Source organism: Chanos chanos, chromosome 2, assembly GCF_902362185.1.
Source record: "Chanos chanos chromosome 2, fChaCha1.1, whole genome shotgun sequence".
NCBI lineage: Eukaryota > Metazoa > Chordata > Actinopteri > Gonorynchiformes > Chanidae > Chanos > Chanos chanos.
The window spans coordinates 21,117,463-21,142,258 of NC_044496.1; the positions used below are offsets into that span (position 1 = coordinate 21,117,463).

The 24,796-nt window shown below is 39.9% G+C and overlaps 2 protein-coding genes across 2 annotated transcripts in view; one reads left to right on the forward strand and one right to left on the reverse strand.

Annotated features, from left to right (window-relative positions):
- The window catches only part of myo9aa (myosin IXAa), a 60,484-nt gene extending 57,939 nt beyond the window's left edge, over positions 1–2,545 (reverse strand). The window contains exon 1 of the mRNA XM_030764690.1: positions 1,703–2,545. Within this exon, the coding sequence (XP_030620550.1) occupies positions 1,703–2,545 (843 nt within the window). The remainder of the gene's footprint in view (positions 1–1,702) is intronic.
- A 15,949-nt stretch (positions 2,546–18,494) lies between these two features.
- On the forward strand, positions 18,495–19,133 carry senp8 (SUMO peptidase family member, NEDD8 specific). The gene has a single exon (XM_030766806.1). It carries the CDS (start codon positions 18,495–18,497, stop codon positions 19,131–19,133), a length of 639 nt encoding a protein of 212 aa, XP_030622666.1.
- Positions 19,134–24,796: the final 5,663 nt, after the last annotated feature.

The following is a 24,796-nucleotide window of genomic DNA, read 5'->3' on the forward strand; positions in this document are numbered from 1 at the left end:
TGGTCAAATACACAATCTCACTCAGCAAACAATTAAAGCCAGTCCTCTCCACTTGAAGACCATTCAGTCGTGCCGGGTAGTTGGACATTAACTCGTACGCGTAATGATTAGCCTTTTAGCAAACCTCTTAGAAAAAAAAAAAAAAAAAAGGATTCTGTAGGGTTTACAGCATTTTTAGTATGAATGCTGGTTTCACTACATTTTTCACTTCGTTTACAAGCACAACAGGAGAGGCAGATTGGTTCATCATATCACATTTGCGAAACCTGGAATCTAACGCAGGTTGGTATACAATGAGCCTGATGAATTGATCCAATAATGATAACATCAGGGGAAAGGAAAGGAATTGACACTATCAGTCAATTGATTATTTTGACATTCAAAATGTGTTACTATGGTTTCCACTTAAATCAATATTACAGTACATCCATGCTGTCAGATAGTATCTGGCTTTGTTTTTCATTATCACACTCTCTTCCTGTTATGGGATAATCCAGAGCTTTGGTTATGCCTTATCTCTCACCAAAAGAGGTAAAACAAAACAAAACAGAAAAAAAACTTTCCTCTTTGTGGAATGCACCTGTTAACACTCCCATCCGGTATGAAGTGGAAAACGTTCAGCACTAGCCTTCACAAAACACACATTATGTCATCAAAGAGTGTATAATTACTACTTTTGTCATGACACTAACTACAGTATCCCGTAAAGTTATAACAGTATCATATGCTTCAGCGTAACAAAGGTCCCCATGAGATTCACACATCTGATTATGGGCAAGTATGCAAGTTTTCTATTACACTGTCCTTCTGGAATGCTCTTAACATGGCATTGTGAGGCCCAGAGTAAACCTTGGCTGTTATTCTTAAACTTCATGTGATTCAGGGAGAGGAGGCCACATGACACATGAGACTACTTAAAGACATTAAAGACGCTGTGATACTACAGCACTTCCAAAACAATAACTGAGATTTCTGAGATCTAACAACAAACATTCCTGTGAGTAGAGATTTCTAGGTAAAACTTCGGGCAACGCCTCGGCAATCAGACAAGCCTAGGGGTAAAAGTGTCTCTGCGTTTAATCCTCCACCGGCTGAATTAAGCTGCATTACAGCTCTCTACCGACCAGCAGAAATCCATTATGCTGTAACAGCTGCAACAGAACACGGTTTCATAACCAATAGCACCAGCCAGCAGAGACAGCAGGATGCCTGCCATTTCACACAGGCATGGTGGGCTAAGCAACCACAGCGGGACAGCAACACGGATAAAGTGCTTCAGTCATGATGACGCAACATGTTACCCTATAGGAACTTCATCTGTTTACATTTTCATCTCTCAACAAAGTGAGGCTTGTGGGACGGAGCACTCTTCCACAGCACACAGAGTGTATCCTAGGTGGAGTTTTCAATGTGGAGAATGATTGCGCAATAACATTCTCATTTACCCTGTTCATTATGCTTACGCCTGACACATGCAATGAGGTCAGGCAAGAAAACAATAGAGCATGTAAACAAAGTGCCACTACCCCTGGTATGCAAAGCCTACATCCTGACCGTGGCTTTTCAAGCTGTCAATGTTATCCAACAGAGTGAAAACCAACAGAGTGAAAAAAAAAAAAAAGAGACATGAAATGAAGGCAAAGTGTCATTCTGTTTCCTTTAACTAAACAGCATCATTAAGCATTAAACATTCTCTCCTTACCTCCAGCACAGGTCCTGCTCCTAAGATGGTCTGTTCAACTCCACTAGCAAAGCCCTTCTGACTGAGGGCAGTGAGGTGGTGGATTAGAAAGTTGGTGCTCTGGGTCTTGCCTGAACCACTCTCCCCAGAAATAACAATGCATTGGTTCTTCCTACGCTGCAGCATAGCATGATAAGCCACATCCGCCACGGCATAAATATGGGGCTCCAGCTTTCCCAGCTGGTGGTTATCATACATTTTGACATACTTAGGATTGTAAATCGGCAAAAACTTAAAAGGGTTGATGACTATAAGGATGCTGCCCACATAGGTATAGATCTTCTCCTGCTTGAAACGGGTGCGCAAGTTGTCCAGCAGGGTCTTCTCGTTGAGGTCAGGCAAGTTGCAGAGATCATTGTAGTCCTTTTGCTGCGGCTGCGGCAAGAAGCCTCGCTCCACCATGCGCCGCCGTTCTTCCGTTACACGAAGCCACATCTGCAAGTTGCCGTAGTGGATGGAGCCGTCTAGGTTCTTCTCGCGCAGCAGGAACCGGTAGTCCTCGCTGCTGAAACGGTTCTCCAGAGCCATGCGAGGCCATAACATCATGCGCTGGACGGGACAGTCTGTGGGATTGAGGATCCATTCTTCCCCACCAAACTCCTTCACCTCTGCTAAGACGTAGCATTTGGTGCGGTCTAGTTGTAGCCGATCAATTACCTGCTCTATGACTTCAGCTGCTGTGGTGATCTTGCGGGCAGTGACAGGGCAGTAGATGGTGTCCTCAGCAATGACCCCGGGGTAGATACGCAGAGTGAACTCCGAGTCCTCAAAGCGTCGTCTCCCTCCAACATCATGAACACTCATATTGGAGCTGTAGTTTCCATCAGCACTCTCAGCACATCCTTCAAAAGCCAAGAGATAGCTTCAAGACATCACAGCTGCCGGAAAACAAAAAATGGGGAGAGAGAGAGAGAGAGAGAGAGGGAGAAAGGGGAAATACAGGGTTATAATCTAGACCTTTTTGTTCCACAGATGTAACAATAAATTGTTCATTTATATGCTAAAAAGTGAGATTAATATGTTAATGACTGAGTGTTTTTCGTTTTTTTCTGTCCACTACATAATGAAATAAGCACCTCGAGAGATTTCTCATTTGCTGTTGTTTGCCAAACTGCCTGGTTTCTGGCTTTGATAAAGAAACACAGACAAATGGAACAGCCTCAGGATTCAGTATACACTAGGCTACTATCTGTCCAACCAGTCACTCAAATGCCAAGATAACCAGCTGCCACCTTCTCAAAAGAACACACAATAACGTAATTCACAACCATCCTGTTAATAAAGGCTGAATGGTCTCCGCTGGACACCATTCATTAAAGAATGAGGCTCAGTGAATGTGAAATGACAAAAGTGAAGTCATAAAGGTGACACAACTAATGTTATAAACGCACAAAGGAGTCGTTTAAAAATGTCATGATCACATTCCCACAATCTCTCATTCGGGCACTTTTTAAATGAATATTATATTTAAGGATTATCAGACTCAGTGGAATAAAACTGATCATAATAACATAAAAAGTTATTATTTTCTAATAATTAAGTGAAAGGGCATTTAAGAGATAGTTTTTGAGAAAGTTTGCATTATTCTACAGAAACTGCCTCCCTTTAAAACAAAGAGGCATGACCTCTACCACTACTCATGAATTGCAGACAGGTAGAGCTCCCACTAGAGCTTTTTATTCATTCTAATAGAGACTGCTCTCTATTTATTTTCTCTTGCTGGGTCAGTGTGCCCCTGTCTGCTGGTGTCTGTCTCTCATCAGGAGCCAATGAGAGCCACACCAGCCTTGCTGCTGGACAGAGGCCAGCCTTCTCAGGTGCTCACTGCAGAAACAGATTTTTCTGTCTGGTCAAGGGACTGAGCATGTCCTTAAATATATGAGCAATGTATATGTTTATGCCAGTGTATACAGCCATGTATTCATTGGAGTTTACTTTGTCCTCAGAGGCGTTGATGATTCTTGATGAAAATGTCTGCACAAACCCCGGACTGATATTTGCAAACAAATGAATCAGTGTTGCTCATCTGGTTTGCCTTCTATCTGCAATGCACAGGCATTACGTTCAAAGAGCATAGGGGTACAGACTTTCAATCACATTTTTGCTGCCCAATAACAACAATATTTTTCCAGTCTATAAAACCACTGTTGGGGAAAAAAAGAAAGATAAGACATCAGTGATAGGAAATTGGAACAAAGAGCATATTGGTGGTGTATTTGGTCGAGATCAGACTCCAGCTGGTGTCCAATACAAAGCTTCATCCTACTCCTCCATTTCCTGCCAGTCAGTGTATCACAGCCCACAACCAATACCCACATATGCACACACACAATGTGCTTAACACCAATAGAAACTGCATGCCTGACCAGATTGCATAAGGATCCTCACTGAGGGTATTAGAAGTGCACTTTGCCAGGCTCTCTGAGGATTTGGGTACCTCACAGCTGAGCAGATGGTCGATGTACTGCTTAAAGGATAGGAGAAGATTTAAAAGAAGATTCGACTCTGAGGACCATGCTGTCCCTTGTTTACCACATCAGAGCCATCAGCTAATAGCTACTACCACTCAGCAAACCACAGGAAGCCCAGCATAAACATATTTTACTATTATTTTATTCACTATTCTATATGAATATACCTCATGAAAAGCAAGTAACATAAAAAAAACATGAGCGCACTAATATCCTCACTACACATGCTGTTTTTATTCAATATAAGGTGGGAAGCATAGCATGCAAACCAAACATTCAGAGCGTTGATGACCTGGCAAAGAAAAAAGAACAGTCTAAAGAAATGCTACAGCTAGGATTTTAAAACTAAAGAAAAGGTGATTTCACATGTGGGCTGTCCATGTAAGGGTAACCTCTTAAAACTATTTACTAAAAGACAATCGAAACTGGGTTGTTGACATTTTAATAAATTTCCCGTTTTCTCTTTTTCCTTAGCTAAGAACGTACAAGGATAGGTGCAAAACTCCTCCAGTAGTAATATTCTTTTGGACACCAAGTACAACATACATACAACCAGAAAGCTTATCTGCAGCCCTCTAGATACCCATTTCCTGTGGTACTAAATTATAATTTATCTGGCACACTACAGACAAAGACCCCAAAGACATTCACAGCGTGTCCTTGTGAAGATGAATGTTTGAAATATGATGTCACTTTGCCTAAGGACTCACAGGGCTCAAAGAAGGGATTTGTTGCGCTGATAAAAACAGAGGTTATGTCCTGAGTCAGTGGCACTGAACCTAAAGGAAACACCCATTGGCTTCTCCACATCCTGCTAATGCTGACTAATGTACGGAACAATAGCAGACTGAGTGGAGACTCTGTTGAGAGCCACTAAAAAAAACCAACCACATCTATGACATTAAGAGTCACAGAGTCAGAAAAAAATGTGAGTTTACCAGTGTTTGGGATCACCCCCCCACCATTGGCCTTGGCATAGTTTGAGTAGCAGTCTCTAATTATCAACCAGAAGAAAATGTTGCTAGAGAGCAATCCAAAGTAAGGCAGCAGCATTTGCATCTTGGAGTCCAAAGCCTGTTGTTGGCGAATGGGGAGTTGCCGAGTCCAAGGCCTGGCCATCTACAGACACATGTGTAAAATCAAATTAAAACTCTACGGGGCACAGAGGGCCAGACACCTCCCACTTTACATATAAAGGCTTGTTTTCCACTGCTTGTATTAGCCTTCCACAGCCACTGTAAACAGCCAATAATGCTCTGGAGAGGAAATCGCACTTTTACACAAAACAGATTACTGGGCCTGAGCCGCAAAAATGCAAAGTACAAACAATCAGAATCTCAATATATTCACTGCCTGTGGGACTTAGTTTATTATTAGTAGTAATAAGCAAAGATATACTGTTACAAAGTAAGCAAACTGCTTTCAAAGCAAGGGAGGAGAGCTGTTTCATAGAACCACTGACAGAAATAGAATCACTGAGAAAAAAAAGAACAAAAAACAAAAAACACTGAAAAAATTACTTAATTTTGGTTTATTGTTTGTTTTGGAGAAATGTATAGAAAAAAAAAATACTGGTGACATTCTTTGATTAATGATGCCTGAAATCATTTCAAAAATTAAGACTCAAGTGGTTCAAGGCAGGCGGGAGGCCTGTCAATCCTCTAGGGCAGGTTCATGGGGTGAGGAGGAGGCCTAGCTTTTCTAGCAGTTTGAGATTTGGAGAGAGAAGTGGCTAGAAGAGGCCCCTGTCTCTGAGATAAAACAGGACTGCAGGATGAGATAATTATAAAGATAATGAGGCCCCTGGCAGCTGGGCCTTTGACTGATGTCAGGGCAGAGGATGGAGGGGGGGGGCTGAAAGGGCACCCCAGTGCAGGCACCAACATGCTCCATGGACACACTCCCCTCGTGAATGACCACCTAATTACAGCCAAGCCCTACCCTAACACACACGGACATGTTCAGAGACAAGAGCTTAGGCTACCCTGCATGCACGGCTGCAGCGCAAGCCTCGAGGTTCTAAAGCTAAGTGGTGACAATGACCTTGTCAAGTCAACTACCAAGAAGAATGTACTACCCATGAAAGCAAGTTCCTGCACATCTCAGATGATGAAGCTGTTATCAGAGGGTCAACAATGAGGCGGCAGTAAGCAAGGCAACAAAGCTCAAGGTACACATGGTTGTATTTGCCTATTTATCCCCCCTATCAACAGTGGGAGATTTACTAAGGTTGCTGGCAATGCAATAGCTTAACATTATTTGAAATACGTTTAAATCAAGCTAAAGTTACAAGCCCTACACATCTATCATGGGTGATGAGTTCTGCTTTTCCTCACATGGTTTGAAATAGTTTCAGTGCCGTTAAAATAGCTTGGACTGAGTCTAATGTTTAGGGTTAAAGTCTGTTGTTTAAAGAGAGGGGAAACGTTCTTGACACTGTTTAAAATGAACATCAGTGCACCAGCTGTTCTTCAAGAAATTACCATGCAAATCACTTAACTCAAGGAACAGGTACAAACATGTTATAATAAATTGTTCTAATTGCCCAAGACAAGGCTATGCAAAAAAAGTACACAAGTCATATAAGGAACAGATGGATGTCTGATATTGTGAAAGTACTTATTTCTGAGGAATTTAGGTTCAGACGAAAGTGAATTATAGATTAAAATGAAAGACTGCTGTGCAAAAACAACAAAAAAAGGAACATACTATGAATATTTTATATCCGATGAAGATTACCATTTAACCTGAGGAAAACAGAAACTTGACATGGACCAGAGCACATAACACAGTGTGTCCACAGTTGGATGAAGACCTTGGGTACACAGGTAACAATGTGTAACACCCACAAAGGCATGTTTATTCATTATGCTCACTGCAGCCTCCCAGGATCCCGGGAAGTAGAGCAACTTTGGGAAAGAACCGTGACATAGTTCCTGTAGAGAAGACTCTACATAAAAATAAAAAGCAAACCTAAACCCTAACTACACAGCAACTACACCACACTTACAGAGGAATTCCATTCCACAGCAATGGTCTGGGAATGATTGATAGCTCAGCATGTATACATTACTGTGTGTGCAAGATTGCCCCAGAGGTAATCCATTCATAACCGCACATGGTGACCATAAGGGCTAATCTTAAGCCATCCACAAAAGTGGTATAATTGTGGGAGAAAATGGCAAGTAACTGCTGAGTTTGGTGTGCTGATCTCACTACAGGAACCCCTGCAGGGACTTTCTCTCCAGCAATCACACAGCTTCCTGTGACATTTTATTCCTCATTCAATGGCCAAACCCCCCCCCCCCCCCAAAGGACATAATCTACAGTATCCACTCCAAGCAAAACAACAGCCTTATTTGAAAAGAGAAACTCATGCTACTGGTTCACTGTTAGCAAATCACAGAGCTAGCTCTTTGCACTTTTGTCAAAGCACTGCTCTTTCTCAGCCTGCTGTTCTGAACTGAAACCGCTCTTGTGACCTCTGTCCTCCTGCCCTGGAGCACCTCACTCTGAAACCCTCTCCGGCAGCACATTCAGCCCTGTTGTCTTACACAGTGGTTACAGGAGGAGGAGGAGGAGGCTGTAGCAGTAAGTTGACCAGGCTAAGACAGGGGAGGGGAAAGAGTGTAATTTCCTGAAACTTGATCAAAAAGGGACACAAGAAAGACGGGTGGGAAGAGGGAGGGAAATGTGGGTAAGGAGAAGAGAGAGCTTCAGAGCCTGCCTAGAGTCAGTCATCAGCTTGTCAGAGACATTTACAGCAAACAGCAGCCTCCCATTCCACAGCCCAGTCAGGGGGAGGAATGACATCATTCCACACGGCTACTCCCCTTGCTGGCACTGGCTGCTCCACAAGCTGCAGGACTGTATTTGCAAAGCAAATGCTCCAGGCCTCAGCTACAGTAGAACCGTTAGCCAACTGTTATGAAAAGCCTTTTGTGGGAAGGACACCCCCAGGACCTGGTGAGGCAAAGCTCTCCTCATTATCCTGGGCTATAGGAGCTCCTGTGTTGTCCTGTGACAGTCATAAATAAATCCTGGTATTACAGGAGTATTATTCAAATAAACGGATAGGTCACATTTGTTTTATTTTTGTCCTTTTAGCATGTCACATCACAGTTAGTTACACTGCTATTGTTTGTGGAACAGAAGACTTCTACATGGTGATTACTTCAGTCTGATATTGTTAAATGGTCGTATAGCTACATTTTAAGAGTTGTTGTAATGTTTTACCTTTTTCTCATTAATGAATTAATGAAGACAATGTCTATAATCAGGATGTCTAGGTAGAAAAAAAAGACCATGTCATTGAACACAAATGCACAGTATACATAATACACAAAAGCAGTACTACAGTAAAGAGCATCACTTTAAAGTGTCTATAGAACAGCCTAGAGCCTCCCTCTTAGGTCTTGTCCATTTATTATTTCACTAAAAATACCCCTGGGTGCATGAATTACTGCTGTGTAAGGAATCATTATTTATTGATCTTCCTATGAAACATAAATGGGAGTTCTATGAACACACTCTGCATGAGCACAACATTGAGTGTATGTTGAATAAATGGAGTACAATCTCCACCATCATTACCCATCTCATTTACAAATGAAACGCTCAGTTGTTCAAATGAAGCTTTCTAATTAATTAAAACTCCCCACCATATGGAAATGAAAGCCATGTGCACAAGAAAAGCAACATGCAGACTCTAAAAGGTCAGGGCAAATATTAAAGTGTGTGTAAACCTGTCTATCAATAAAGGAACAGAATATCTCATTAAAAATACGAGAGAAAGCACTATTTTCATAGCACATATAAGAGGATTCGGTGCTGCGAACCTAGGCAGGGATAAGGTACACAAACTTGGTATATTTTATATAAATCTATATCTATATCTATCTATCTATCTATCTATCTATCTATCTATATATATATATATATATATATATATATATATATATATATATATATATATATATATACACACACACACACACACACACACACACACACACACACATATACACATACATACATATATATATAGCACATTACATGTTTGCTTTCATTCGTCTCTAAAATAATTCCAAAAATTCTGTCTAAACATTCCTGTATTTTATCTTTCTGCAAGTAGTTCACACACTTCTAACATGAAGCACACACAGCACTTAACCCCTAACCATTTTAATGCTCCCCTCAGATGCCAGTGTAGCAAAGCATTGTCTGTAGACAGACACATGAGACGGGCTGAGCAGCTGAGCCTGTCTACCAGCTCCACACTGCACTGCAATGCTGTATCTGCTAACCTGGTTAGATGTGGTTGACTGGGCTGACAGCAATCCAGTCTTGGCTGTGCTTCAGGATCACGTCACTGTCTTCACAGTAATTAAAGAGGAACCTCAGGGCCAGCACAGGGCCTGCACACAGCACATAAAAACAATCACAGTCCAGCACTCTGAATGAACACAACTGTAGCTCTGACTTGCTCCAAATTCCCCCAATAAAAAGCTCACACATGCATGATGCTCATGCATGCTGACAGGTGAAGGGAACATATGTGAACATTTGGGCAAAATATGAGACTAACTTTATGAGGAAGCAGATGTGTCTCTAAAAGAAGAGCTTAGCTTCCCATTGGTTATGTATTACAGCTGTTGTAAGAGTGAGACAGAAAAAAGATGGTATTAGGAAAACCCAAGCAAACTGAGGGGAAGAAGTGAGTTGTCTGCTCAAAAAACCACGTGATGCAAGCAATGATGATGACTAAAACACAATTACAAAGCACAGAACTCTGTATCATATTTTACAGTAACATCCTGACCCTTTTAGACATATACAACCAACAGATAGCCTTAAAAACAAATGCTTCATTTCATGGCTAAATCAGGTGACTATGTGAATTCATCTGGCTATATTGTGAAAGTACACTGGTACTTTTAGCACAGTATGGTTAGCTTTGGTGTTTTCTGAAAGACTCGAGAGGCTCTGTATCAGGGAAAATGTTTTACAAATCTGAACAGGGCTCGAGAAAAGCAACTCCATCCTAAGTTATGTAATCAACCAGTCTAACTGCATATGAAACATTATATCCTTTTTAAAGTAAACATTCCAAAGCCAAAGATCCTCCGAATGGCCTTCTGCATGTGGGCAACATGTGACCTCACTTATTCAAAGTCATACAAGTGCAAGGAAGTGGGATCTTCAGCACACTGACTTTAAACAAAATGCCTAAGATATCTGTAAGTTTGAAATACTTGTTTTGGCAGTTCTTTCAGAACAGAAAAAAAGTATTCGTCTATGGGACCACCACAGAAAAACACGTAGACAACATGAACAATTTTATAAACTTACAAACCGCAGCTCTAAAAAGAGCAATTCAGGAATTTACCCTGACAAGTCACAGCAGAAAGCTGAGCTACAGAGACTTAACTTCCTCTCTATCACTTCTGCTGTCAGAACCCTCCAGTGTTGCCCTATATGACTTTTGGTAAAACCAGCACTGAAGATACCAGAATGGAACCACAACCCCCCCCCCCCCCACCCACCCATTTGACTATCCAATTTAACAACAGGTAAAACCTCAAAAACTATAATCTATAACAAAGAAAGATAAAGCAAAAAGTGAGACTTCATGAGTTAGAGGTATAGAAGAACAAACCTTTTAATATGTTTTGTCCGTGATGTCTGATAACCAGTTCTTTAACTTGTACAAGATGGACAAGGTAAAAAAAAAAAAAAAACTACTCAGAATGTAACAGTAGATCATTATTTCAGTCTGGTCTGGTTACATTAAAACCTCAGAGGCCTTGCTGACTGCTGAGAGAAACTGCTATTAATAACATGAGTGCTCAGTGAGAGTGCTCGAGACAAGAGCCATACGCAGCCACCACCCTCACATCACTGCCACAGCCCGTCTGCTTTTCCTGCCCTCTGAATAGCCTGCCTACTCCCAACACAATGACCCCATCACACCAGAAACAGGAAGAGTGATTCATGGTCGTCTCCAAAACAGAAAAACATCAGATTACTGTTTCAATGTATACTTCTTAGAATAGTGCCCCTTTAATAAACTGAAGTATTTCCCATTGTAGTTTTAGTACAGTGGGCTTTTCAGTTGTACTCAGCTGACCCTCACTGAAGAAAAAAAAAGAAAAAAAGATCATGAATGTAAGTTGTATAATGTTGTATAGTGTTCCATGGCGAAAACCACGGCTACTCACAAATGAGGGGCTGTCAAGACCTCCTATAGACTCTTCAAAACAGAAGAGGAGAGTTCTGACTGCCTAGCTGAGGTTTTCCTCCTTGTTCAGGATTCCATAAAAAGAATAATTAAGTCCAGTTATACCTTGGAAAAAACTACCTAACATCTGGTTCTCCTTATCAAAAAGATATCCCCCAAGGTAGTAACACCCCTCAGTCAATGGAGAACTTAGAATAGAACAGAAAAAAAAAATTAGAAAACAGAAAAATTTCTCTTTGATAATGAGCCAGTGCTGTCAGACCATGAAAGGGAGAAATGAAAGACAGAGGAGAGAAGATACTATGAGGCTGTAGCTATCAGTAACCTGGATTATACACACACCATTTCCCCTTCTGAATCCCGGCCATTAGCACAAGCTGTTCGACTTAGCATGGTTTAGCCTGGGGGCACACAGCACAGTGAAGGAGGCCACAAGCAACCAAGTATAACCCCTCTCAACAGTTAGACTCTCTGACAGATTAGCAAACGCACATCAGCATACAACAGATGCCTAGCTAGATAAGATATGAGTGTTGTTAAACAAATTGCTGGTCAGACTGCTAAGTAAATGATCCAGGGGGTAGGTATATCCCTATATTCCACCATATATTGCTCAACTGATGAACTGTACAAAACACTTGATGTAATTTTTAACTGCAAGTTCGAACTTTTCGCAGCATTTTTTTTACTATCATATTGTCTTCACAACATAATAGCATTGTTGTCAGCATTAGTTTTGATTGGCACTGTCACTTACAAAAACGTGATGTCCATACTGACAGATGACAGGTATTCATTATACCCCAGTGAAAGGCAGCACACCAGTCCTAGGTCTGACTCTCCCCTTATTGAAAAATGGTGTTAATTTGTGGTCACAGCAACTCATTGTGCATTGACCAGTGTGTTAATTTTCTCAATTGTTTGAGAATTACTTCTAGAATGACAAAATGAATAGCTGGGCATGGGAAGACATGCATTTTCAAAGTACACAGTGGTTTTAAAATCACACATTCTTGAAACCACTGAAATTTCCTTTTATCCTGATAGTATCGATCTTTTTTGACTTCACACAGCTGCACAGTCTGCAATATCCTTTCAAGCTTTACATTTAGAGAGGAGAGAGCACATACATGATTTCCGTTCGTACCAAATAGTTTTCAGTCTTTTTTGAACTTTTTTTTCTTTTTAAATATACTTTTCCATGATGAACTTAGGAGGAGCACATACTATGATATTTCTGGATGAGGTTATTATTCATTGTCAGAATCCAGACCAAGTAACTTTTTTTTTATCTTTACTTACAGCTTACAAGCTCAATGAATACACTGACATGGCGCAGAATGCCTGCAATAAATGCACCCAAGATTTGTGATGTGATAGGCCTGTGATAAATCTTAAAAGGTCCAGAAAGAGCGTGTAGTTTCTGACATTTTGTTTTGGCCTACAGCTTAGGGCTGAAATATTAGGCAGAAACATCCTGAGGAGAGGGCGAATGTGACTTCCCGAGGACAGCGAGAAAGCGTCACTAAGGAGACTGATCACCTTGCTCACTGCCTGAGAGGCTCAAGTGCTCTTCCTTGTTCATGCTCAGCTAAAAGGGTCACTGCAGTTCATCTTGTCCATATGATCCTGTATTTTTAGTCCAGTGCCCTAGTTTTAAAATCCACCCTTACCAGATACGACCCTTAAAAAGACCAAGTCATGCCATTATCACAACCCGTTTTACACAGTATGGCTGCAGTCTATATGAATCAAACTCCTGTTCTGTGTTTAGAGACAGCAGATGACAGGTATAACTTACTCCTCACCAAGCAATCGTTTTGTCAGGGCTGTGAACATAATAAATGTGTAGTCCTTTCAAGAATAAAGAGGTAAAACTTATTTAGTCCCAAATATGAGTACATAAACAATATGAAGTGACAAAATTGCTGGTACCTGAGGACTCTGTCCTTAAACATCCATTACATGTACAAACTAAATAGACACTCGGTTTTTAACATGGGATGACTCAAGTACATATGCAGATGTGTTCATGCATTTGATAACTTACACAGACAGAACGAACAGGTTGAAAAGTAATGGAAAAACCAAACTGATGATTGATCTTAAGGAGAATGGGTATCAAAAATAATAAACACTATGACATTCGATGTCACTCAATCTCCATAAAAAAGAATAGAGAGGAACTGTAACAGCTTGTTCCAGCCAACTGTTATGACGGGATAAAAGATGCTTCACAGCAGACAATCAGAGGCACATGCAGACGAACAGTTACCGACACTAATGGGTTTAGAGGGCCCATGGTCTAACTCAGGATACAGCATTCAAAGACTGCGACTTTACAACTAAACAGCTCTCTACAGTGAAACAGTACTAAATAAAAGAACAAATGTAACAAGAAAGGTTTACAAGGATAAAAGGGGAAAAAAGACTTGTATTTGCCTCTTTAATAAGAGGCTTTGATATGTGCAAGCACGGCTGGCTCTAGCGTCAGACATCATCACAGAGTCTATAGAGATTAGAGGATAACTACTCGGGAGAATTCTACAGCAACAGACTAGTGTTTCAGAGAATTCACAGTCTTTCTCTAAAGCATATTGCAATCAGTCAGGCAAGATGGTCTGTTTTCTAAATGTCCTCTGTGGAACATTAAACCTGATACTCTCATTTCAATGTGAACTGTCACACAGATACACTTGCCAGCTCAGGAAGAAAATGGAAATATTTATCTGAAATTATATCAAACAGGGAAAAAAAATCAACCACATTTTCACTGAGAAAATGAACATGCATCAAACAGACAGAGCCTTAAAAGCAGAATGGAATTTTTCAGGTTTATAGTGAGCGTTCAAAACTGTCTACAGCTGACTGTTTGGATACTGCAAAGATTCAATTCATGTTCCCAGTTATGGCAAACAATTTGGCTTATACATGTCGAATGAAACTCTCTCTCTGTACATACATCAAGTCAAGAGACTCACAGGAAATCCATTACAAACGACAGCAAAATTGACTTTTTTTGTTTTAAAAATTCATTTCAGTGGCAACCGAACAAATGCAGACAGCCTTTATCAACTACAGTAAGTTGACTTCTCACTGGTATCATATAATTATCACAATCCCCATTGTGTCATGCCAGGCTATTTCCAGCTTGGTAAAATGACCCACTCACCTGGTCTTTCAGCTGTCTCTTCCTTGACACAGCATGCCAAAGTATGGTCAAATAGCACAGACTATGACAACTTCCACTTATTCTAAGGAAACTCCCAAATCCTAAGGGAAAAAAAGTTATCTTTAAAATCATTTAGAAAGTGACTCAGACATTCCATGTCATGTATGAAATATCTTTGTGCTATTTGAAGTAAAAGCTGACAGTAAGGGATAGTCTAGGCTTTCTTCACATCCTATTCAACTTTCCTGGAATTGTTTTACATTAGAGTTTCTAAACAAAATGTAATCTAAATTTCCACTCTTCATTTGAACGCTAAGAAACGAGAGAGCACATTTTAAAACATGCTGTGAGAAATCTTCTGTGTGCCCTTGTAAAAGCCAACACAGCACAAGCTTTCAATTTCAAACACCTGGATCATTTAAATAATAATCCTTCATAATATAGAATATAAAAAATGAAATGAATATTGGTCCGTTCTGATATTTTAAAACATTGATTACTTTCCTAAAAACAAGTCTTTAAACAGAACTGAGCATTTAGCCAACAGCACATTTGCAGGAGCCTAGAGTAAAGTCAGTGAATTCATATTTATCAAAAATCATTTCACAGAATAATTTCATAGCATATTAGCAATTTCAAGGTAAAAGACATAAGAGTAATATTTCCCCTTGAAAGACAGATCCATTGATTTAAAAGATCGTATTCTGTACCTTTTTTCTGGAGGACAGAAAAAGGTATTTTTCAAACAGTACTAAAACAACTGTTATCACTGAGGTTTTTGTGGACAGAAAAACCACAGTAGTTTAGAATTTCATTATGACTCCAAAACATTTCAAAGCAGTATACCACGTGAAAGAGCATGTGACCAAACACAAAGGCTTGACAGCAATTTAATGGGCAAGGGAAATTTTAGCAAGGCGCAATAGGGACGTTCTCACTCTGATATTGTTCTAGCTCAGATCTAAGTCTGCAACATGCTGCAAGCACAGTCTTTATTACTGTTTGAATGCTTGCAGAATCTGATCTGGCTTAGACATACATAAAGAGTACGGTTACTTAAGGATTCTGGTTGATGTGCAGCTTCAGTGCCTTCATTCTGCTAGAACTTAAAGCTGAACACACAGTTCTCTGTGGTGTCATCACATGCTCCACTCCAGACATTTATGTGATGGACCAATGTTTATTTCTGATCTAGCTGAATATCTAATGACTGAGTGTGAGCGCAGAATGATTTTGTTCCCTCTACACAGTTCACCCGCAGGGTTCCCTAATGAACTCCTCAAATGTCAGGGTTTGACTAAAATAAAATAATATAAATATTTATTCAAAACAGCCACAAGAAAGTTTTTGTGTGGATTTTTCTCATCACCAGTACTATGCTGATGTACTGAATTCAGTTTAGTTGCTCCAAAAACAAACACATATTAAAAAACAACAACAACAACAACAACTAAATAAACAGTTGCAGGGAAGATACAGTTTAGTGATGACATGTCAATCTGACACTACATGATGATACACTAAAAACTTTTAGCTGACACAGTAGCTGCTTGGTGTCAGGTATCACCAAGACCAGTTGTTAGACTGATGTCAAATCTGGCCATAACCCTCTCATGCTTCTAACAGCTGAAAGAAACCCTTAACATTCCTCTTCCCAACCTTTGATCACCTGTGTAGGGCTGCTGAGAAACGTTCTCATCACTAAGCCATCTCAGGCTATATTCACAAAAATTCACAAACCCGAGGAATGACATAACGCTAACGTACATTCTTGAGAATTGGGCGTCAACCAATCTACTGATATATCCTGTAAAAAGTAACCAATGGTAAATACGTGAGATTCCCGAATTAATGGTCGTCTTTATCAAATAGATTTTTAAAGCACAAATCACTCAAACAGATCATTTAAGTGAGTACATCTGCCTCAGCCTGAAATTAAGAACACTCAGCAGGTCAATTAATGAATACGTTTTAACTTGTCCACGGGCCACGCTGATTAATACGCTATAACTTAACTATATGTTCTCCATACCGGATGACTAAGCAGTTTCAGCACGGACAAAGCATTCAACATAATTGTATGAACAGTTTCTTTAAGCTATGTCCAGAGCATCATCGTCGTCATCACTCCTGTCATAAATCGAAAAAAAAGCTGGTTGCCGTTGCAAACTCTCAGACATCCTTCTCTACAACCTTGACATGTAGTCCATTTGCCCAATAAAAAAGAAGCCCAAAATATATTACACGGTCCTCGATTCCAAAATATTTATGTAACTTCCAATTTATGTTTCACTACAATATGGGACGTGTACTTATACAGAATTGCATTTGTCTTCACTAGACTACACCTTTTACCTACTGGAAAACAATGACAGAAAACAAAACAGTAACGCATAATGTTAAGAACATCTTTACTATAGCAAATGTGTGGATCTACAAGACCTCTAAAATGAGGCTCACTAAATTTCTGTCCTAGTAATAGCATCCACAAATGATGAATGGAACCACTCAAACTCGTTATTGCCAACAAGGGAACACAACAAGCACGAAAGGTAGCCTAGATGTTAAGTTTGGCTTCTTAACTAAACAAAAGAAAACTGGTTATACAAAGAGCACAGTTTAAAATGACAAAGAAACGTCTTACCCGCACTAACTTTAATCTTGAATAAAATATTTCGGGCGCTTGGGATCCGGACAGGGAAATCTGCTGGCTCACTAGTAAAGCTCCCGTGAAAGAGAATATCCCAGTGTAAGATTTTTTTAAACCATTTTACAGATGAACTTCCTAGAAGAAAACCAATTTTGCTTATGATCCATATTTACTTCAAAGGAAACGTACCCCGGTTTCTTCTTATTTAAAATTTAATCGCTGCCTCTTCACTCTCCTATGTCGTTCGATAAAACTCCGCTCTGCTTTTTTTCAGCTAATCAGTACTGCCTTTGACTCTGGCGCAGTCGCGCAACGCGCCCTCTCGCAGCGAAAGTACAGGGCGGAGACAGCGAAGTTGAGATGGGCTGGGCTTTTACAAAGAGGCTCGTCGTTATTGGTTATTTTTCACCATGAACGTATCATCTGCAAAGAAAGAAAGGGATGCAGTGTGAGGGCATATCACTATGCCCCGCACTGTTGTCGTAAAAGACTTACCGTAAATTCCTGTACGACAACTATTCACAATAAGAACGGCTGTCATAGTAGGTTGCTGGAATGAAAGCGTAGTCTTTTATATCAAGGTAAGAAAGACTGAGATCACTGCAGTAAATGCATAGAACAAGAAAACAATGATTGGGCATTTTTGGATAATAAAATATTAATGTCTGGTGGACACTGGAAGTATTACCTAGAATGCTGTGGCTTCTGCGTGTGTCGATAGCATACGGCGCAGCATAGCAGTGCTACAAACTTCGTAACTTCACTGTCACTAAAATTAATAATAATAACTATTTAGTTGCAGTGTAAACAGTACGCCAAGCGTTGTGGACAGACTGCTAAGCATAGCACACTAAATGAGAATATCTAATTTTCTAAGACTAATTTAATGGTTAGCTTGTAATGGTCATTTAAGTTTTAATGAGCTGTACTCCAAACTCTACGAAGAGGACTGAGAAAGCGTCCGAATAAGCCTGATATGTAATCTACGTTTATTCTTTCATTTCAGAAACGTGTTATTTGGTTTGACATTTTCGCTAACAGTGCTATTGTTTTCAACCCACCTATTACAAACCAAACATGAATATACAGTCTTTCATATATAAATCAGATTCATAATGTGTTCAAATGTGGTAATTCTTAACTTCTTTATAGCGCTTCACTAACGCAATAATCTTTTTTTTCAGTCTACCTTTGCCTGGCTGACCATACCTGCCTTTAAGATGGACCCAGTGGTATTGAGCTATCAGGACAGTCTTTTGAGGCGTTCAGATGTTGCTCTCTTAGAGGGTCCGCACTGGCTAAATGACCAAGTCATTGGATTTGCCTTTGAGTACTTTGCTGCAGAACGTTTCAAAAGCTTGGGTGAGAGGATTTGCTTCATCAGTCCTGAGGTCACACAATTTATCAAGTGCGCTTCCTGCCAAGAAGAGCTAGCTCTGTTCCTGGAACCTCTGAGGCTGGAGGTCTATCAATGGGTCTTTTTGGCTGTGAATGACAACTCTAACCAAACAGCAGGTGGCTCCCATTGGAGCCTGCTGCTGTATCAACGAGACAGAGGCTGCTTTTCTCACTATGACTCCCAAAGTGGAGGCAATTCCCTGCATGCACAACGAATTGCCTCCAAGCTTGAGACATTTCTTTTGGCTGGGAAAAAAGTACCCTTTGTGGAAGAACCATCTCCCTCACAACAGAACAGCTATGACTGTGGCATGTATGTGATCTGTAATGCAGAGGTACTATGTGAGAGTATTGGAGCTCAGGGCTCTGCACACCTTCCTATGGAGACCATATCTCCTGCGTACATCACGAGAAAGAGAACAGAATGGTGCAGGCTGATTCAGAGACTTGCTAAGAGCTAACTCACCAACAACTTCTTATTACCAGCCTTGTCCTAGTATGCATTGAGCAGCTTGCATGAGCTTACATACACTTAAGTTTTTGACAAAATGTTAATCAGTTATAACTATAAACACTACTCATATTTACTCCTGCTCAGCAACAGTGACAACTCTAGGAGGATTAATTGCATGCATTTTTAATCAGGTGGAGCCATCCATACTTTTATCACTGTAATACTCTTTCAGTGACATGTCCATGAGTTACAGGAGGTATGAGTTAAATATTGTTAATTAGCAGCACAATAGTAAGACTGAAGAATGTATTGTAGATTGTTAGATAAAAGTTGTTCTTTGAATTGAGTGTCTAGGTTCACTTTGGGTGACAATGTTTGTTTGCCCGAATGTGATGCTTGTTTACAAGACTTTTTGCTCAGGGTTATTTAAAGAAAATTACAGCTGACAAAAAATATGTATATATGTTAAATATGTAATTCTACCATTTAAGACCTGTTTACACCCACAGCAGGACAGTTTGCGAGACAGTATCCATACCAGGTCAAAAAAATGTTAGTTACATAAATAAGGACGAGTGCTATTTGGTGCCGCCAAATCCCTTCCCATTACAGTTTGTATACACACCAGTGAATACACCAGCAAATACATTCTCTTATGGTGTTTTATTTTGGTTACTCTGTAAACTCAACCTTGTTCTCCAGGATTTGGAGTTATGTGGCCTGCATCCAAAAGGACTTGTGACTGATTAACGGAAAAACATGTACTGTGTGGGTGGTAAAATTATGACCAGTAAAAAACAAGGAAATATATTTCTTAGAAGTAGTCAGTTGGTGTCAACAGTATGATGATAAGTATGACACAAACATATCAGTTGGGCTTTTTTTCATCTTAATCCCCTCTTATATCAAACAATAGCCTGTAAACAGCCAAACTGTCATGTCCCAATCTAAGCATTGCTGTGTTCTTTTCTGTAAAGACCCAAAAACACCATCAGGGTTTTAAACTTTTGGTAATTTATGGTCTCACCATCAGCCCCTACACTCCTTGTACTGTCCTTTTTAAAACTGCTGCGTCATACTGTTTAGTCAGTGCATACCCTATACACAGAAAGTCAAAGCTTAGAGCAGGTAATGGCTAGTTGAAACAAAAAGTTACAAGTTTTGGTCATTTTGTTAGCGTAGTCTGAGAAGTATTGTGAATATGCAGAATAGTGTATGAACTAAAGAGAATTGGGCACATGTTCAGCTATGAATAAATTACCTCATTTGTTGTTACTACAGACTCCAACCTGTACATACAGTTCTTTTTAACTGTTGACCTGGACCCAAAACTTATGTAGTGGCCCAGCAGTTATGGTAATAGCTACTCTCGATGATTGGAATACATAAATACTATGTTGTATTCATGCCAATATCTCTAGCCAGGAAGAGCACACTCAGCCGTCATGTGCTAAACCCCTAAAGGTTACTGCCCCATGTCCCAGACCTCTGATGGGTGCACATCCTGCAACAGTTACTCCTTGAATCACATAGTAAATGTTGTATGGACAGTACCTGCAAGATTCACTTACACTTCTGAGGTTATGGGCTCAGATGATTCCCATTATCTCTTTAGGGGGGACATTCAACCCTTTTTCTCTGCAAGTCCCCTTTCTCTTCCTAAACTGTCACATGTTTCTTATCCCACTGAAGTGTAGCACATTTATAGTCCACATCTTAGTGAGTGATGGGAACTACTGAAACTCCTTGGCACACTTAGTGTGACACTAGTCTAGTTCTGTTTGAAGGTTGTATGACAGCGTTTCAGCTAAAAAAACATCTGAAACACACTTGAAACCATTTTACGTTAATTTACTCCGAAAGAAAGTTACCGTCAAGCTAACTGAAAGCTTTCACGTGGAAAACGCAGATTTTCATTTTGAGAAACTTACATTTGTGATTATATGTAGCGTGGTGTAGTTGTATAACTTTTTTTGCCATACCTGCCTTGAACTAGAAAAAAACCCATACATATGATTTGTTATATGAGAGCAAATGGTAAAACTGTTGGGCAGAAATACAGTACTTGATTGACAGTAACATTTTGCTCATTGTCTTGAGTTTTGTGAAATTCATGAAAAATGTCACTGAGCTCATCTCTGTTTTTAAGTAGAGAGAGACATGAAAACGAAGGTTTTCAAGTCATATGGAACACCAGTCAGTGTTTTGTGCTACCGTTCACACTGTTCTCATTCGTGTAAACTTTGCCAATATACATACTTTTGAGTGCATTTTTGGTCACTGCAGAAAGCAGTAATTATAAAGCCTTTTTAATGAAAAATACAATTAACTAAATAATTAACTAAAAGTTATTGAAAAGCTCTTTGAGGTGCAAACAAACGGGAGGTGTTTTATGAACATATCATATGTAAAAAAAAAAATATGGGCTTCCCCTTTAAGAGGGCTGAATAAAATGACAAATAGTTGCTTTAAGGATAAGGTTTGATACCTAGCTTTCTCTGACCTGCACATCAAGGAAAGAAAAGAAAACAAAGTGGTGTGAGTGGTGTGATTACTGATCAGTGGCTCTGTAAGATCATGGTCATTTGGCTTCTGTGCATGCATCCACTCTAGCCTTGAATGACCTCTGTCTGACCGGTCAGCTTCTAAGGAGATCCCCTGCTTTAGACTAAGATAATTCTGAGCATTCCTGGGATAGTGAGTCAATGTCAGGGCATGACCATATTTACCTGTGAGCCGGGTTTAGCTTTATTACCGTATACACTGCTCCTTCTCTGAAGGGAACTGGCTTTTTGTTAGAGTATCAGTCATGTTCAGACAGTGTATTCCAAAGAGACCAATCATTCTCTTATTATCAACGAAATTACATAAATGTAGTCATGTCAGACTTACAGGAGAGGAGAAACAGTTTTAGAAATGACAATTATTCTTCTTAGACACTTATTCTCTCTAGATCACTGTTAGATAAGCTAAATGTATGACTTTGTATGCCTTACATAATACATTATGCCGAGCCTCGTTGTGTTCATGTGAGAGCGCGGGATGTGCTGAATGAATCCAGGTCTTTGTCTCCTCTAAGTGTCAGAGAGGAGAACTGCACCCATGCAATGCTTTGAAGTTCCAGTGCTGGAATTCAAGCCAAGTACCAACACAGCTGATTCAAATAATTAACTTATTCCCAAACGTTTGATTGGTTGAATCAAGCACGATAATATTGGGATAGACTCAAAATGTGTTGTGCTCCATGTCATCACGGGGATAGGCAAAAACTGCATTAATGGTCCACATACCAAGGTTTTGTCTTTTGTTTGTTAACCATTCAATGTTATACCCAGAATTATTGTGTCAGTTGTGACATCATGCAGTTAAACTACAGTTCATAAATAGTTCGAGGCCATATGTGTGCTAAAGAGCAAAAGCCATTTTCCATTCAGTGATAAATAAAGAGTCTGAGGTCGGAACTATTGGCACCTTGCCACACTTATGACTTCCGACAATCACATGACAGAGGGAAGGTAAACTGTAAATGTGTTGACATGACAGCGATCAGCCATTACACATTTCTTTCTACCTCCACTTAGACCCTCCTGTAATTTGTTGAAGCGATGAAATATTTCCCTCAGCAGCCAGGCATCTGTGGCCCCTCCAGTGTCTGACTAGGGCATGAATAATTCAGGCAATCTCAGTAGTTCATTAAGCAGGCTCTACAGCCTGGCCTAGGGGTGATGGTCTGGCCCAACAACTCAGCATAATCTCTTCTGTTGGGGAGCCAGAAGTGAGAAAAAAAATAAGACATTGCCATGATCTTTGTGTCCTGTTAATTAGAATATGTGACCATGATGCCGTTAAAGTTCATAACAGAGCTGCCACAGCCAAAGACATGTTGATCGACTTTATCTCTTACACCTGGAAAGGCCTAGAACTCTGCTGCAGGGTAAAGTATTGCTTTCCTGACAGCCTCAGTATGGCTTTAAGCCACATGAAATCACAGGCCCCCATTGGACAGCAGGCCTTGTATTACAGTCACTGGGAGAGGGAAAAGGTCATGGTCAAAAGCACTTCGCCAAAATCCAAATGTCACTGTTAATCTTTTTTCCTCAGAACTTGTTATCACCTGTCTATTCACTAGATTGTACTGCTTAAACAGCCTAATATGTGATTACTTGAAAGACCATTGGACACTTCTTTTTTTCCATATTTGTCCCAGCATTACATAAATGGACCGAAGCATTTATGGTTTTGAGTTATTTATTCAGTGACATCACTAAAATAAAACTTTATTTAATTCTAGCTTCAGGAGATTTTTAATAACTGGAAGAAGCATATGTCCAGTGGACAAACCCACTGTGATCCTCAGTCATAAATTGAGAGATTCGAATCCATGTCAGTATTGTTAAGCATATGCCCTGATATGAAAATAAATTAAACATACCTACAGATCTTCCATGGAACATAACCTTTGTATGTATGTATGTATGTATTTATGTAGGTTTGTATTTGCATGTGCCATATATTCACTCTACTGAGTGCATTCACATAATGAGCTCTGATCATGAGCTAACATTCAGAATTGTTTTTATTCTTGAACTGTGTCATCCCATTTGCTCTTGTAACATGTGCTACTAATACTACATACAATAGTATGAGACAAGCTTTCTCTAGCAGTTTGAAAACAGGTTAAAATTGAGTACTCAGATCGGTGATTTGATCAATTATAACTATGTTACCAGTCTTCATGAGAGCAGGTTATTGGACACAAATAATCTTAGTGCATGTTGAAAATGTCCATTGAACAACCAGCTTTCTCAGCAACTGATGTACTTCAAATGTTTGGTATTTTGCTGAAAGACAAATGGGAGAACAGGTAGATTTTATGGACACGCCTATAAACGGTATTTATGGAATAAGGGTAGAAAACATGGATGCATGCTGTTTGGATCCTGCGTTTCATTTTCTCCAAGGATTTCAAGTGAATGTCTGGGCATGAAAAAGGCATAAATAAGATGATGGAAACTCTGCACACATATCTCAGTTCAGCTCCTGTGTCCTGGTTGCTGTGCTTGAATAGCGTGTTGCTACAGTTCTTTACTGGCTTTCTGGTTTGACTCAGTCATGACGTCGAACAGACTGGAGTGGAAGATTCCTCGACATTAGAGGAAACAGGTATAAAACAGATATAATCAGTCAAAATTTTTTTAAACATTTAGTGCTGGCATTAGCACACATGTGGGCCTAATCAAACTGACCATTAAAGTGCTGTAACTGTCCAGGGTTATCAGGTTAGAGTAACATCTTTCACACATATTTCCCTTGAAACACTGCTCACTCTCTTTAAAGGTCAACAACCTCCCTTCTTGATCCCTTACCGCCTAAGCAATTCAGGTTGCTTTTTACAGCTCCCAGTGAGCTAATCTTTTCCATAATAAATGGAGCACTCATCTCTGGATCACTGCTCAGCCCACACAAGGTAATTAAATTGAATTCATTTAACAAAATCAATGCTAAAAAAAGCACTACACTGAAGCACAAAACTTTCAGAAACCAGAGGCCAACATTCAATCTACCATTCACGACAAAGAGTTTTGAGAAAACTGTTTCTCCCATCATCTTTAGGCTCTAATGAAATAATGTCTAGTCTGGTTTTAGACCTCAACAAAGGACCAAGGCAAC

Bases quoted from the DNA above. Each gene is read 5' to 3' on its own strand.
- senp8 (XM_030766806.1), top strand. From the start codon at position 18,495: ATGGACCCAGTGGTATTGAGCTATCAGGACAGTCTTTTGAGGCGTTCA.